Genomic DNA, 18,083 nt, shown 5'->3' with positions numbered 1-18,083 from the left:
AAAAAAACATCATATCAAGTGAGGTAACCCAGAAAGACTAATATCATATGTGCTCACTCATAAGTGGTTTTTAGACATAAAGCAAAGAAAATCAGCCTATAATTCACAATCCTAGACAACGAGGACACTAATAGAAACATACATGGATCTATCTACATCAGAATTAGAAAAAGGCAAGATCTCCTGAGTAAACTGGGAGCATGGAAGGGGAGGGAAGAAAAAATATATAGCTCAATAAAAACAAAAATAGCCGGGCGGTGGTGGCACACGCCTTTAATCCCAGCACTCGGGAGGCAGAGGCAGGTGGATCTCTGTGAGTTCGAGACCAGCCTTGTCTACAAGAGCTAGTTCCAGGATAGGTTCCAAAACCACAGAGAAACCCTGTCTCGAAAAGCCAAAAAAACAAAAAGACAAAAAAAATAAAATAAAAAATAAAAACAAAAATAAAAGTATAAATATAAAAAGAAAAAAGTAATACAAAAACTTCTAAAAGCCACATAAGCTTGTCCATGTACATGGAAAAAGGTACATACTGGTTTAGTATACAGAGAGATGGTATGAGTTAAGGGCCAAGCAAACAGAGATTGCAAAGGGCCACTATGACATATCCAGTAATCATATTTCAATATTTGTGTATGAGTATAAAATATAATCAAATTAAATTAAAATAAGAAAATAAATAGTAAAAACATGAGTAAACATTTCTGCTTATCAAAAAAGCAAAGGCAATAACTGAAATTATCTCTTGGGGGAAGGATAGAGATGGTGATTATTTTCTTTCTGATGAGAATTGTTGTTTTCATCCTAATGAAATAAAATCAATGAATGTTGCTTTAAAAACATTACACTGAATAATGTTTTCATTTCGAAAAGGCAAGGGAGGGAACTGAGGTTAAATAGCCCTTTTCTGTGGGAGCTGTCTACATAAAATATATGAAGTCAGGATCCATTAGCCCTCACCCAGAAGAAAGTTACTCACCTTAGGCAAGGGACTAAGTGGCTATTCTGAGGAGCTGTTTGTAGGGGCAAATAGGGTAGCCCCCTACCTAATACTCTAATGAATTAAGTAAATCAGAAAGCCATTTACTCTACTCTCAACTATCGACACATCTCCTAGGCCTATTACTTCATGTTCCTTCCCTCTGGCCATTTCACTATTCAGAAATAGCTCCAACATGGGAGGGGCGGGAAGGGGGGAGATTAATTCAGCCCATTTTACCTCGCACAAGCAAGTCTAATAAAAGGTCTGATGAGAGAGATGATCACACCTCATGGCTAAAATCAGAGCTCTGGACCTCTTACTAATTTAATTTAAGTAAACTTGCCTTCATGTTTGCTTGCAGTACACTTTAATGGATTTGATGCTTGCTGATATTCTCAAGAAAGTCAGAATTTGTAAGGCTAAGGGTGTGGCTCACTGGTTAATCATTGTGCATAGGTATAAGACCCGGTATTCAATCTCCAGAATCCCTGTCACTTCATTTTGCACCTGAAGGAAAAATGTCCATTAAGACACAGGAACAATGGCCTTTAGTACCATGTCCTCAGTAACAAGACAGTTAGAGGGGAACTATGGACTAAAGTCAGGTAGTCCCCAGCAGCTTTCACGTGTAACCTCAGTAGGCCAACAAGCTGCCAAGCTACCCTGCCATGGCTGGGTAATTACAGAGATTGCTTCAGTGGCATTTGCCAGGGCTCAGCAACAGCTACAGCCCACATACAGCATATGCATGACAGTTCAGAGAACCACAACAGATGTTCATTCCTTAGGAAAAGCCAGAGGACCAAGAAGTACAGACCAGGGGGTTGGCACTACATTGTCCTCTATCATGAAATGAAAAGAAGAGCCGGAAGAGGAAGAACCATGGAGTAAAACACAATTTTCTCTTACTTGAAGACGACGATAGCTCCCGGACATGGAGGGCAGGCCAGGAGGAAGATCTGCAATTAAAGAATTAAGAATGGTTAGTGAGCAAAACACTGAGCACAGCAACTAGGGGGTTACTTTAAAAATGCCACTTACTTCAACAACAAAAAAAAGTATATAAAAAATGAGAAAAGTAAAATTTGTATATTTGTGTGTTGGTTAAAATTTTTATAGTTACAAGGCAAACAGATAGTTTACCAAAGTACATTTGTATTTTCGTGTGCATGTGTGTATATGGAGAGGGAAAGAGAAAGACTTGGTTTTCAGTGCTTTACCGTCAATATGCCATAAGTAGCCAGTCTTTGAAGCTTTTACCCAGGGCAGGTAAAAATAGATTCTGCACATGGAAGATGCACACACATGCCATCTGGTTTGCCTCCCATGGAGGTAGGTGGGCTTATCAATACTCAGAGCTGCCAAATTTAGCACATGAAGACACCAAGTTAAATTGGAGTTCTAGAGAAACAATGAGTAATGTTTTCGTGTAAGTAGGCTGGAAGTGTTGCATGAAGCCCATTTCTTTAAAACATTGCTTTGTGTTTAGCCGAAAATTGGATGTAACTGGTGATATTGAATTTTCCCACAACTCTTAACAAACTACCACCACAGACTCTAAACCCACTGGATTTTGTTTGTATCTACAAATTGACCTAGATAATTTGAGAAGGTCCTATTATCATGACAGGCAAAAATGCAAACCAGAAGAATCTGTCATTCTAAGAGGAGACCAATCAGTTCCCTGCTCTTGGTGTGACACAGGCCTGGACTACAGCCACTGAAGACCTGCAGTTGCTGGAACTTTTCCCATATGGTGGTCTTCAACTGTCATCAAGGACAAAATATCCTTTGCAAAATTTGCTAAATATGCAAATCCCAAGGTTCTCACAGAAAGCATTCTTATTCTGCAAACCTGGGACCTCCCCCCACCACATCTGCATGGTGAACGAAAGTTCCAGAAGGAATGAAGTCAGCCATTCCTGGTAGCCTCACATGCTATGCGTTTGCTCTTGGACTAAACTACTCTGAGTGCCAAAGACATGGGGGACTGAGGATCAACCTTTAGTATATACCTAAACCTTATGTTTGCAGGGTCCCTTGACCCAAACTGATTTGATTATGTAGTTTAAAAAACTCATTGATAACTGTCCCTATCATGGTGAAAGTTCTGACAATTTCCATCATTGGACGTTGGCTTTGCCAAGTCTGCATGCTTTGGCATTTTGTTTCTCCATTCTCTCGGAGTCTACAGGGAGAAGAATAGTCTATACCACAGGGAAGGCATCTGTTTGGCAGCTAGAATCCCTCCTAAGAGGAAAAGAAGGGAGTAGGGAAAAGAACACCAGTGGGAGTCCATCACACGGAATACCCCATCAGAGAGCCACTCAAAGGAAAGAGCCTTCTACCAGCACCCCAGACCATGCCTTTATCCCATGGGTCCATTTGACTAAAGTGCAAACTCAAAGATAACTTCAGGTCCACAATTCTCTATTTGACCCCAAATCCAAAAGGCTCTAAAACAGAAAATGAATGATTGTTTAAAGCATGACTTGAATGGGGGTGATCTCCCTTTATTTATGGGGAACTGCCATTTATTTTCCACAAAAATAAGATGTATTTCATTGTGTGGGGTGCATTCCCAGACCTCACTGTAAAATGCTTTTAGCATCCATTGTTGGCAAAGAAGTGGATTTCTGAACCACATTGAACTCTAGCTTAGCCCTCAGGAGCAGCCCAAGAAAGAACTAAATGAAGCTGGTCTTCTTTACCCCAGACACAGCAGGAAGGTTACTTACCTTATCAAAGAACCAACTTGGAGGCTGTACATAGTGACCCAGCATCAGGCCCACCAAAGCCCACACTTTGAAGCTACAGTACAGAGAAAAAAACGGGTCCCACCCACCTTGGAAAGGTCTCCAGGTTATCTGGAGAATGCCAAAAAGTCATGCCAGCAGCCTCCCCAAATTTTGGAAATACCCAGACAATTGCAACATGCCAAACAGAAAGTAAAAATCCAATAGTGGGCCTCACAATTAATGAAGTCTTACATTTTTCTCTGTAGCCTCGAGGGGCAAGTATATAACCCTTTAACTGGTTCTGTCCTTCTCTACAGCAGGTATTCATGAACCTACTTTAAGGATTAAGCCTCCATTTCCAAGCTACTCCATTGTCTGGTTATCCTCCACCACTCACAGAGACAGCAAGCTAGTCTTGAGTTTACAAGTGCTTACCAACCGTTACTTTCACAGGGCCCAACATTCTAATCAACCTTTCTAGCCTTTCTCACCTTGCCTGTCTATGTCTATCACCAGGATAGAGTTTTGGTTTGTTTTTTTTTTTAGCAATCCTTTCAGACAAATACGGTGAATATACTAGCAAAAAATTCCCACCTCAATATTCAACACATTCCATTTCTAAATAACCCATAGAGTCTTTCAGTCACTTGAAGGATTTCTAAAGTCAAACCTCTGCTTAGTCAGGCTAAGGTCACAACTATAATGATTCTTAGTTGATCAGGAATTGTAAAAACATTTTAACTTAACAGCCCAAGGATCCACAGGAATTCACTGGGTGGCTCCACCACCTCCATCTTTTTTTGATAACGTATGTTTTCGACTGGCAGAAGGAAAACTAAAGCACCCCCTTGAGTTACAAACAGTAGGAGAGGGCATCTAGAAGAACAAAGCAGATGAGAGATGAGAACGGATGCCAGCAGATCCCAGCACCCACTCGGTGCTCCCTATCTGTGTTCAAAACTGCCCAGCACAGTTCCTGAAGGAAAGAGAAAAACTAGGGAGCAAGCAGACAGTGCTACACAGACACATCCCATCACAGGCGGGGCCATGTTATTTAACCTCATTTCCCAGAAGAAGAAACTGGGGGAGAAAAGCTCTCACGATCATTTTGGATGAAACCCCAATTCCATGTACTTGCCACAAAGGCCCCTCCTCCCCCTACAGCTCTGCCCATGTACTGTGCTCAAAGAACACATGGGGTTTTATGTCAGTACTACCACATACATTCCTGAGATCTATTTTCGACGCCATGAGACATCTCAAAACACACCCAACAGGGCAGGCCAGCACACAGATCCAGCAATGCCCACACTAGTTCATTTTAGCTCAAACTCATCTCAGCCCCAGGTCTGGTAGGTACATGTGATTCACAAACCCTTATAAAACTCAAGTCTTGATAAGATTTGTCACATGAGGCTAGTCATCCCAAGGGAAAAAAATGTCCAGATGCTATTGAAAACTAGTCTTAATTCCCTAGGGGAATAAGTAAATAAAAAAAAAACTTCATAAAAGCACAGAAAACAGTACATTTAACTCTTTCCAGTTACACAATTGCTGTCTCAATTCACCTTCTAACTCTGGACCATTATGATTCTAGGCCCCCTCCTGGCCTCCCACCGTCTCAGCCTTCATTTGTCCTATTCCCTATCCCTGTCCCCAATCATATTGGCCCCAAGTTTACCATGGTCCATCCTAAATGAGCTGTTGGCCTAGTTAAACACTGTAGGGACATGGTTGAACTACATGAAATAAAAACTGAGAATAAGAGGCTCAAGAGACTGATCTGGAGCCTAGCACACTAGCCTCCAGGTCCTAATGCCCTCTGGCTTTAGTTTTCCTGATTCCATTTCTGATGAAAATACCCAGATATCTAGGGATTCCTAAGGACAAGTGCTTACAAGTCTTACTGACCGTAGGGAAGATCACATTCCTGGGTTGCACAAAGTCTATCCCGAAGCTCTACCCACTCCTGCTCATACATCTGTAGCCTTATCATTTCTCTCTGGACCATGACAATCTCTTCCATATGACCCCATCAGGCGCCATGATACAAGAAAGATCTATCTAAAATGCCACTCTGCTGTGCTATTTTAAATCCTCCCAAGTCTGGCCAATACCTAAAGAAAAGCACAGCACAAAGAACATCTGTACTCCAGGCTCCTTCTACCACATAAGCAGGCACAATGCCAACAGTACCCTTAACATATAATATGCTGGTCCATGTGCTTCTATGGCTTCATTTCTTTGTTCTTTTTTTTTAAGCTTTAAATGTGACATTTTGCCTGTGTGCATGTCTGTGCACCACATGGATGCAGTGCTCAAGGAAGCCAGAAGTTGGCATCAGATCCCCAGGAACTGGAGCTTACTGACAGCTGTGAGCTGCCATGTCGGTGCTGGGACTTAAACCTGGGTTTTCTGTAAAAGCAGCCAGTGCTCTTAACCATGGAGCCAGTCCTTCCTACAGCTTAATATCTAATAGCTTCACCTTACTCAATTACATACACATGCCATAACTTTACCATTTCCTTAGTACACAGTTATAGGAGACTTTCTGAGTCCAAGAAAATAGAAATAATTACCCCTCCATATCCATGGGAAATTGGTTCCAGGATGCCTCCAAATCTGCATCTGTGAATGTTCAATTCCATTATAAAAATGCTGTAGCATTTGTCACCTACTTTTGTTTTCCTACATATTTTAATGATCTCTAAATTACTTATAACGTCTAATACAATGTAAACGCTATGTAAATAGATGGTAAACTGCTGTGGGACCTCCTTCAGAAAATAGCCTTTAAGATACTGGCCCACTTTGGGCGTGGTCTCATGCCCTATAAATGCAGACTTAAAGCATGGGGGAGGGCCTTGGCTGCTGGATTCACTTCCAGTTCCTGTTCCCAGTGTACACAAGTTTACCCCCCCTAATAAATAAACCTTTGTTATACTCCATTCTAGGCTAGTATGGAACTCTTTTGTACAGCAGCATTAAACTATATCATTAGGCGGGATAATGTTAAGAAAAAGAACTGTCCCACACATTTTAAATACAAATGGAATTTTTTTTAAAAAAAAATAGTTTTGTCCTGAAGTTGAATTCTTAGATAGTAGAACCAAAAGATATGAAAAGCCAACCACATATGCCTTAAGGTTTTTGATTTCATAGGTAAGCTGTGCTCTAAGAAAGTTATTGGAATTGATATTTCCTCCAGGCATATATGAGAACGTGTTTTCTTCTGCTGCATCCTGATCAAATGGTAACTCTCATTTTGAAAAGGTCTAAGAAACTTAAGTGCGATTTTAGTTGTTGTTTGTTTTTTTGTGTCTCAGACATCCAGAAACATTAAACTGCTTTACTAACTAGATGTATTTCTCTTGGGGGGGAATGTGGCCATCTTTGTACTTTTTCTATTGCAATTTATATGCTTGTTTTAGTGAGTCGCAAAAACTATCTACACATTAATAGCATTTAGAACCTGGCAGGGCAATGAACACCTGTAATCCCAGCAGGAAGCAGGAGTTTAAAGTAAGTCTTAACTATAGGAGATCTTATCTCAAAAGACAAAAGCACTTAATCTAGACTACACACACTTCTGTTGTAGACATGTTTCCCTCCATAACAACTCTACCTAGAGTAGTTTCTTGATGTATAAAAGCTTTTTTACTATTAGCCCATCAGATGTACATATTATTTCCTTTATGGCTTCTATCTCTGAAAATCTTTTACAACCCTGGGATTATAAAATGACTCACCTTTTGCTTTCCTAATACGTTTATAGTTTTTTCATTTTAATTTTAAAAACTACAACACCAGCCAGGCATGGTAGCTTACAAATAGAACCCCAGTATGTGAGAGAACTGAGACAGCGGGATGAGTTCCAGGCCAGTCTAGGTTACATAGGTACTTGAAGCCCATGGACTTAGAGAGTGAAACTGGTGGTTTGAATAAAATGTCCCCCATAGTCTAAGACATTTCAACCCTTGGTCTTAGTTTGGTGGCACTGTCTGGGATGATTTTGGAGGTGTGGCCTTGCTAGTGGAAGTATGTCACCTGGGACAGGCTTTGAAGAGTAAAAAAGCCTCACCTACTGCCAGGTCTCTATTTCTGCTGCCAGCTAGATTCGGGACGTAATACTTCTGCTACCACTTTCTGACATGGACTTTTAATCCCCGTGGAACAGTAAGCCCAAATAAACTCTTTCTTCCAATAATTACCTTGGTCCTTGGTCCTGGTGTTTCATCACAGCAATAGAAAAGTAAATGATACAGAAATATTGCCCCAAACCAATCAATAAATTAATTGATCAGTCCGCAACACCAAGAAATTGTCCTCAGTAGTCCTATTCACTATTCCAGAATGGCCTCCCAGGATACCTTTCCCTCCTGTGGCTACTTCTGATGCACTGTGCAAATGCAAACCATTTCCCCAGGAACCCTTTGCCAAGTACATACCCACAGTTAAATGCTACTCCCCAGTCCTCAAGCCAGCTCTCTCAGCTTACCTCTTTCTAAAATTTACCATTTCTGCCAGTGTAAGAAGCTTACAAAGAAGCTTCCCTTGAGAACTTAGATAAATGAAAATAAATGTGCCTGAAAACAAGTAAGCTGTAAAGTCACAGACTCAACGGACCAGGTTGCAGCCTTCTTTGAAAAATCTCTGAAAAATTATCAGGGTTGGCTGGGCAACCACTGGGGTGCGGGATAAGAACTGCAGAGGGATGTTTAAGTTTAGTGGCATCAATCAAACAATCAAACAATGGCCACTCCCAGGCTCATAAACAATGTTTTCTGATCCAATTGGCAAATCCACCCAGACTAAAAGTCTGGGTATCTTTTGTTTTTGACAGGAACACACAAAGTAGCCCAAGTTAATCTGTAACTCATAATCCTCCTGCCTCAGCGTGCTGGATGCTAGAACTACAGGCATGCACCACCTTGGTCTGCTTATGTATAGGTTTTTCAGTTCAGGCAGATGTGAATCGACACACTGATTCTGACACTCACAAATCCTGTGGCCTTGGGAAAGAGGGTTTTTATCTGTAAAATGGGACTGAAAATAGGACCTATGTCTCACTGGGTTTCAGACAATCAAACGTGATAAAACAAGGAATAGCATTTTGCACAATGCCTACCACAGAGTCAGCCCTAAATACATGGTAGCTATAGACCTGATTTCTATAGAACACCCATTCCTATTGTAAACTTCATTAGCAACAGCTTAGCTTAAACTTGCAATCCACTCTACCTCGTTTGTTCTAATTTTATGCTCACACTAATAACACTTTTGATATATGACTTGGCTTTCCTTGTCCAGCTGCCTGAAGGGAGAGAAATGCTTAACCATTTAGGCTCAAATTCCTCGTCTGTGAAATGGGGATTACAAAAGAACTATCTCATAAGGTAAGTGAGAGAATGAGATGTTGGACCGGAGTTCAGTGGATGGCAGAATCTAAAGAATCAAGTGAATGCAACCTACGGAGAGTATTGGGATAGCCCTTAAGCGTCTCCCGGTAAATTCCATCCACCAAAGCACAGGGTAAATTATATTGCCCCCAGAAAGTCTTCCTCGATAACTCCAGACACCCTCACACCCTGTTATTGGATTTCCTTTAATTTGGGATATTAAATGGCTCTTTATCATCACACACAGTTGCACGTTGTGGCATGGTATACTGAAAGCTAGGATATGGTTACCACTGCTTCCTTTCAGACATATCTCCAATTGCCAGGGCTGAGCCACTGAACAAGCTCACAGCAGCAAAATCAAACGCAGCCCCCACCCTTGCCAATGTGGCCTCCCAATGACGCCTTGCCTATGTTTTCTACTGAACCTCCATTTCTGCATTTCTAAATGGAAAGAATAGTGGCACTTAGCTGTGATGTCACAGCTTTAAGTGCTATTTCCACGTAGGTGTGAAATTCTGAAGATTTTCATGAGGATGGCATACATGTACCTCCCAGGGAGCATGCTTAACTCTGAACTTGTTGCCTTCTTTCCCTCTCTACTCCACTTTAATAACTGGGAAAGAAGGGCCTATCGGTAGACTTCCAATTAAGAAGAGTACAAAAAAAAAAACTGAGAGAAATGTAACAATTGCCACTAGGCCAAAAACCACAGCCAAAACTGCTGCAGGCCAGAAGCACTAAAAACTAAAAGAAACACTAGTTGCCAGGCGGTGGTGGTGCAGCACTTGGGAGATCTCTGTGAGTTCGAGACCAGCCTGGTCTACAAGAGCTAGTTCCAGGACAGGATCCAAAGCCACAGAGAAACCCTGTCTTGAAAAACCAAAAAGACACACTAGTCAATAAGGAAAGTGCTAACCATTCCCAAACTAGTAATTCACAGTGGGGAAACCTGATAGTTACCACCCAAAGCAGGAAAACCATCTAGTACCAAATTAATAAGACATGTCACCATGTACGTCGTGTGATACACAGAGAGAATATGCCATTTTTGTGATAATAGGACTCAAATGACATAATCCCAGTTGAAACATGAAAAACTTTTCCACAGAAACTGGCCAGCATTCTTTAAAAACTGCCAGGGTCACAAAAAAAAAAGACTAGAAGACTGTCCTGGCTTAGAAAAGACTAAAATAGCAGGTCAAGGCAAGGGAACGTGAGGCTCTGGAGTGGATCCTGGAGGAGAAAAGGGAGTTCATGGAAGCACTGTTGGGACCTGAACTGAGTGTTTAGCTTAGCTAATAATGCTATACCAACACTCACAGTGTTGGCATTGTGCTATCATTACACAAGATACTAAAACTTGGAGAAGCAGGGCAGGAGGTATATGGGACAGCTATTAGTTATCTTTACAACCTTGCTATAAGTCACAATCATTTCAAGAAACAAAATTAAGAGCCAGGCATGGTGGAGCACGCCTTTAATCCCAGCATGTGGGAGGCAGAGGCAGGTGGATCTCTGAGAACTCGAGGCCAGGCTAGTTTACATAGTGAGTTCCAGGACAGCCAGAACTACATAAAAGAGAGACCCAGCCTAAAGGAGGAAGAAAAAGAGGAGGCAGAGGTGAAGGGAAGAAGAAAAAAGGAGGAAGATTGAAGATGATGATGAATATTAAAAGAACCTGTGAGCCAATCACAAACAGCTTCTCTTCGAACCTCAGAGCTATTTTGATGCCTCCCATCTTTCTGAACTGAATCCTCACATGCAGCCAGTCCCAGAGTTTGGCATCTTGCTACTACAACCTTTTCACTGTGTCTCAAGTTCACCCTTACAATCTTTTCCTAGTTTCATCAATATCACTCACCCAACCTACAGTTTTCCTTGCTAAACTCCAGTCTCCAACACCTCAGTTCAAAGTATTGTTATATTCCTACTTTTAAAGCAGTGTTTGAACACATTACAGTCCTTAAGAATTTCTAATGACAGATTTACTGCAGTCATCACAATCCCAGGGACTGCAGAGAGTAGCAATCTAATTCTCAAATTCACCTAACAATAACAGCCAAAGCAACATTTAAAATAAGAGCAAGTAAAACTCATGATACCTGGCTTCAAAATTCCACCTATGGCAACAGGAACCAAAGCAGTATGGTACCAACATCAATGACTGGCATATAAATGATGGGACAGAACCCTCTCAACTGATTTCAAAGGGAATGAATGACATGACCATTAAAGGTAGAAAGCATACTCACTGTAGGAAATGATGCCAGGCTACTTAGTTATTCACATGCAAAAGAATGTCTTACCATACAACCATAGACAATGGTTTATCAAAATCAAAGATCTAACCATGATAGTCAAACTTTATATAGTGTGTGATAAATCTTGATGACTTGGATTTGACAATGAACTCAAAGATATGACATCAAAACCCAAGCATGAGGAGGAGGAAAGTCTCGAGTCCTCACTCCTGGCTGAGGAGTTAGTTGTAGTTTTTCTTCAGCTATATGGCCACTGGCAGGTTGTCCATGTTCTATTGTATAGCTTCACACTTAAGTGCATAGGGGCAACTCTAATTACATTGAGCCATTTTTTTAATTATTTATTGATTTTTCGAGACTGGGTTTCTCTGTGGCTTTGGAGCCTGTCCTGGAACTAGCTCTTGTAGACCAGGCTGGCCTCGAACTCACAGAGATCCACCTGCCTTTGCCTCCCAAGTGCTGGGATTAAAGGCATGCGCCACCACTGCCCAGCCAGGCTTGGTGGTGCTTCCCTTTAATCCCATGACTCAGGAGAAAGAGGCAAATGGATATCTCTGAATTCAAGGGAAGCCTGTTCTACATAATGAGTTCTGGGTCAGCCAGAGGTATGTAGACCTTGTCTCAAAAAAAAAAGCCATTATATGGGGAAAGAGACATTGTAAGGGTATCTGGAAGAAGTTGAAGGAGTGGAAAAGTGGGTACAATCAAATACACTGAATACACATACGAAATTTTCTTTAAGATTTTATTTTAGATTTGGCAGGGACAGGTAATGTGCATGTAAGTACAGGTGCCCGCAATGGCCAGAGGCATCAAATTCCCTGGAGGTGGAATTATTTTAAGAAGTTGTGTCGTCTGACATAGGTGCAAGAACAGTATGTATTCCTAACCACTCAGCCATGTTTTCAGTGCCTAATTTTTTAAAAAAATATATGTGTATGAGTATTTGTCTACATATATGTGTACCATGTGTGTATCTATGACCATAGGAGCCGGAAGAGAGCATCTGATTCCCTGGAACTAAAGCTATGAATGGTCATGTGGAACTGAGGTCCTCTAGAGGAGTAGCCAGTGTTCTTCTGAGCCATCTCTGCAACCCAACAAGGATGAAAGCTTTCAAAGACAAAATTAAAAAATATTATAGTAAAAACAGAGGAGACAACAGAAAATATACAGTGAACTTTTGAAAAATTAAAATATTTTGTGCTTCCCAGGATACCGAGAAAGCAAACAGAGAGTTAAGATGCTGTGAGCCATGCAACTAACAATGACCTAGTATTTAAACCTCTCGTTGCTAACCCTAACCATCTGAGTTCGATCCCTGGAACACAAATGGTTGAAGGAAAGAACTGATTCCAGCAAGCTGTCCTCTGACCTTCACACATGCAAACACACATAAACAAGTACAAAGTTTTAAAGACAAATAACGCAATTTTAAAAATAGGTTACGAGTTCAGCATAATGGCAGAGTCTATAGTCCTAGCATCACAGAAACTGAGACAGGATTGCAAGTTTGAGGTCAACAAGGGATAATAGTAAGACTATATATCATAAAAAATTATAAAGAAAATCAAAAATAAAAAATGAGCTAAGTATTTCAATAGACATTTCTCCAAAGAAAATGTACAAATGTCCATATATATAATATATATATATGAAAAGATATTCAACATCACTAGATATGAGGAAAATGCAAATTGAATTCTCAAGGAGGTAACATTGTCCCACACAGTGGCATAAATACAATAAGAGACTACTAGCACTGGGAAGATTACCCACTGGACAAAGTCTCTTCCAAGTGTGAGAAACTATGTTTGGATCCCTGGAGCTTACATCAACCTGGATGCATCTGCAATCCCAGCACACCTAAGGCAAGATGGGAAATGTGGACAGGAGAATCCCCAGGAGCTGTCAGGCCAGCTAGCCCAGCCTATGTTGCAAGGAAAAATTTTTGCCCTAAGAAGGTGGAAGGCAAGGACTGACATCCAAGGTTGTCCACTCACCTCCAGGCAAGCAGTCACACCTGTATTCACATGCATATATGCTTACTGGCATAAATAAGTGGACACATGCATGCACATTACACATGCACACACACATCATATAGATTTATTAAATGACAGTAATTAGTAATCAACAGAATATGAAATTGAGGCCCTCCTACACTATTTAGAAAACTGTTGACAATTCTCCAAGAGGTTAAATATAATTATCATATAACCCAATAATTCTATTTCTTTTTTAATCATATTCTATTATGTGTATGGGTATTTTGCCTACATATGTATCTATGCACCATATGTATGTGTGCGGTGACTAAGGAGGCCAGGAGATGCCATCAGATCTTCTGGACTGCAATTACATATGGTTGTGAGTCTCTAAGTGGGTGCGTGGGTGCTAGGAACTGAACCAAGATCACCTGGAAGAGGAGCCACCAATGGTCTTAAAACTCTGAACCACTTCTCCAGCCTCCATACTTCTATAGCCAAGAAAAATTAGAACATATGCAGGCCTGAACGCTGAAGCACAGAGGTTAAAATATTATTCATCAAAGCAGATAGAAAGGATTAATTATAGTGTTCATCAATGAATAAAAAGATACACAAAATGTGCACATCCTTACAAGACAATATTACCATGACATAAAAGGAATGGAGTACCAACGTTTTGCTACAACATGAATGAACCTTAATAATATCATACCAGGGGCTAGAGGTGAGGCTCAGTGAGTGCCCTTGACTAGCGTGTAATGGAGCTTGATTCTCAGCACTGCAAAATTAAACAACCCACGTAATTACAGACACACACAGTGAAAAAGGCCACACAAAAAAGACATGTTATAACTTTATTGATACGAAATTTCTGAAACAGGCCAATCTATAAATCAAAAGTACTCTGAGGCTTTGCAGGTGGTACAGGAAGGAATTTCTGTGGGAAATTAATAAAAATGTTCTAATCCTTCCTATGGCAACGGTTACATATTCATATGAATATATTAAAAACCATTCAAATCGTGCACTTTATTTAGCAAGTCATTCATTTCTTTCTGTTTGAAACAGGGTGCCACTATTGTAGCCCAGGCAGGCAGTGAGCTCTCCTTTCTCCTGCCTCAGCCTTGCAGATGCTGAGACTGCAGATATGCACCACAAGTTCTCAAAGAAACACTCTAAATGAGAGGATTAAAGAGTGTGTAAATATATCTCAATAAAGCGGCTTTTAAAACCCACAAACTTTGAATAGCTTCATATTAGTTGATGAATAAAGGCAAAGGCTTTCATTTAGCCATCAAGTTACCCCTTTCATCACTTGATCCTCCACAAGTTATTGCCCTCCCACTTCTTTCACAAGCATTTCTATACACCCTGATAAACCATTCACCATCACCCAAATACCCCCATAGGCTCCAACCTCCATATATCCCTCCACTACGCCCCCCCATCCGGTGGGAGGGATTCTCTCCTCCTTACTTATCTTTATAAGTTTCTGCCCAGCTTCACTTGCAAGGCCCATTGCTAAAGCTCTCCTGTGCCAGCCCTTCCCCCACTTCAACTCTTAGGATAGTAGGATCTCCAAGCATCGTTTACTGAATAAAGGCAAACATATCTCCCATGTGCTGATAGCCTCTGCCAGAGAATGATTCCCACTCCCCCTCAACCCCACCACTACTTCATATCTTTCTGATGTTTCTGGTTAGAGCAGCAGCTTTCTGTTTCAGACCTCTTGGAAACACTTCCAAATTTTGCCACCCTCTTATTTCTGCCCCAAACTACACCCTCAATGAAGACAGCACTAATACATTCATTCATTATGTCAGGAACGTCGAGTACAGCTGTGCAGGTTGTGCACTGCACAACCCTAGTGGCGCCATTCAATTATAGTCAATGTGAATGGCACCCCCTCCTAGGGTTGTGCAGTGCATAGCCGTTCGCGGACGCCCTCCGTGGAAACATACCTGGAATTTGGAAATAAAGTCAAAAAGAACATTTGAGGGGGAAAAATGACTATAACAATACCATTTCAAAACCTGGTGAAGATAAGGTGGGCGTTGTAGTACAAACCTGTGTTCCCAGCACTCGGGAGGCTGAGCAAGAGAATTAGGAGCACCAGACCGGCCTGGGCTATACAGGGGGATCCGCTGGCTTGGACAACACAGTGAAATCCTGTTTCAAAAAACAAAAAAACAAAAAGACATGGCAAAGAAACTCTAGAAGAATGAATATATGGGTTGTATACAGTTTTTTTATGTTATCAGAAAAAAGAAACTCTCCAAAATTACTGATGTATTCACAGCAATGGAGAAAGCAAAACACATTCAGGTCATACAACAAGGTGTGATTGACATACAAAAAAGGACAATTCTCTGTAGCCTATCTGACACTAAATGGACTTTCCCATGGAGTCATTCAGTGATCCAGAATCATAAAATAAGCCACGCTAAAATTAGGCTCCAGGAATCTTACTTTCAGAAATGGCTAATCCAGTGTTACCATGCCTGTGCAGCTCCTTCTCACCATCAACGTATATATTGGCCACAGGGTTTCCACCACATCTGAGTAAGGCGATGAAAATAGGACTCCAAAGACACAAACTAATTTCCAGTTAGGACTTAGGTCAAGTCCACTAAAGCACAAAGACTCTCAAGCTGAGCTTAAAGAACCAACTTGAACCGTAACCTCATTCTTCTGTATTGCATACCATAATGTGAGTCTCTTGAAATGGAGAGCCACAAAGGGCTGGAGATAATTGGTCATGATGACAGGCAAGTCGGTGGACATCAAAGCATGTCAGACATGGTCCCTACTCCAGATCACTTCAGACCCCACTTCCAGATCTTCTCCACCTTGCCTATTTTATTCCACTTCCTCATGGAATGTTTTTGTATACTCATACAAACTTCTCCTTTTCTCCAAATCCATTGGTTCTTATTGGTACTGTCCAAAACAGCAGTCCCAAACTCATCACAGGAAATACCTTCCAAGACCCCCAGCAGAGACCTAAAACTGAAGTACCAAACTCTAGAGATGATGTTTATCCCCCTAAATTTCGAAGCTTACGAAAGATTTCAATTCAAAAGTGAGACACCATAACAAAGCAAAGACAACAATGAAATACAAATACAATACAAATACAATGAAATACAAAAATTATCAAAATACAAAGTGTATACAAATGAGATCTCTCAGGCATAGAATACTGTCACATTAGATCTGGTAACTGCAACAGCTACAAAGTAACTACCTTACAGCTAGCATAAACAATGTGCAGACACTGGACAAAGGAATTATTTGTGTCCTGGGCAGGACAGAACAGAAAGCATCTCGCCCCTCAGAATGGTACCCAACTTAAAATGTATGAATTATTCATTTCCGGAGCTTTTCACTTCGTATTTTTCGATAACAATTTACTGGAGATGACCAAAACTGCAGAGGGAGAAACTGCATGTGAAGAAAAACAACTGTAATTGGTTTGCTGGTGCCGGGTTGTTGCTAATAACAAAATTCATTATCAGGCACTTCGTATGTGGCTGACATGAGAGCTGGAATGTTCCATGTGTTGTTTCATGCATTCCTCATAGCAATCCTGTTGTGTGATATCTGAGCCTTCCCACCCTCCAGTAGACACATAGGAAACTATACCAGAGTCACTTTTTGAAGGTCACACTACTAAAGAGTTAAGGAGCCAGACATTTTGCTGTGGCCTTAACTTAGAAGTATGTATATTAAACTGTGCATATATAGGAATATACCCTCCCCAAACTGCCTCGCCAATATGAATTCCTCATACTTTCTTTAAGGGAGGAGAACAAGGCATCTTTGGAAGCTGTACTTTCCTATCATCAGCATCAGCAAATAAAAATGCTTCTTCCCTCTTTGATATACATACGGGCTGTGATTTTTGACTTTGTACTGTAAGTTTGTGAACCTACTGTATTCTGTTATAGAGAGGCTAAGAGTAGAAGTTCAAGGTCATCCTTGGCTCCCCAGTAGGACTAAAGTCTGTCTGGGCTACCTGGCACCCCCATCTCAAAAGAGCAAGTCCCCAGAGCTATCTAATAATAGTCATGAACATAGCCATTACTCCTTCCTGTCTCCACTACAAGGTGATTAGCTGCATTCCCTGTGGTGCCTACAACAGTGCTGGGCAGGAAGAGGTACTGTAGGACATCACTGGCGGAGCCCAGCCAGGGATGCAATCTGAAAGAGAATGGAAGACTGGATCTTTCAGGGGGTGTATGTAGAGAGTCCTCATCTGACCCACTTGAGAAGCATTGTGCTCACGCCTGGACCTCAATTCCAGAAAAATATGTAGAACAAGATGACCTGGTTATCATGGAACTTCAAGGGAATTCTAAAGGAACCAAGGCTACACCAACCTGTGGGAGGGATGGGCAGTATTCAGTCCCACTGCAGGAAGGTGATCAACTGGGTCAGGGTTCACAGGCACGCAAATCAGTGTTTGCTGAGTTTAACAACAAGATCCAGCTATGACTATGTGCAATATTGGTGAAGGGTCTCATTTTGGTTTCAGGTTTTTGGCATAAACTGTTGGGTGGGAAAATGCATACACAAAGGAAAAAGGTTTTCCCACATCTTTAGGCCTTTTCACTTCTTTTTCCATCATTTAGTTTTTCTTTTTTTCTTGATCTTTCTTTTTGAGACAAGATTTCGTGTATTCCAGAATAGACTCAAACTCCATAGAT

General features: G+C 41.1%; 1 protein-coding gene across 6 annotated transcripts in view; it reads right to left on the bottom strand.

Annotated features, from left to right (window-relative positions):
• Tmem164 (transmembrane protein 164) overlaps positions 1–18,083 on the bottom strand; it is a 485,414-nt gene that overhangs the window by 415,577 nt on the left and 51,754 nt on the right. For 5 of the 6 annotated variants that reach the window (XM_013355240.2, XM_013355239.2, XM_013355238.2 and 2 more), the window contains one exon: positions 1,892–1,941. Coding sequence is in view for 3 of the 6 variants with exons in the window: in XM_013355239.2 (XP_013210693.1) it covers positions 1,892–1,941 (50 nt within the window). In the remaining 3 variants the exon portion in view is untranslated. Of the gene's footprint in view, positions 1–1,891; positions 1,942–15,441; positions 15,501–18,083 lie in introns of those variants that run through there. The other variant, XM_026778128.1, reaches the window with a different exon arrangement.

Source organism: Microtus ochrogaster, unplaced genomic scaffold (assembly GCF_000317375.1).
Source record: "Microtus ochrogaster isolate Prairie Vole_2 unplaced genomic scaffold, MicOch1.0 UNK107, whole genome shotgun sequence".
NCBI classification, from domain to species: Eukaryota; Metazoa; Chordata; class Mammalia; order Rodentia; family Cricetidae; genus Microtus; species Microtus ochrogaster.
Note: the sequence above shows the minus strand (reverse complement) of the source record. Positions and strands in the feature narration are given on the sequence as shown.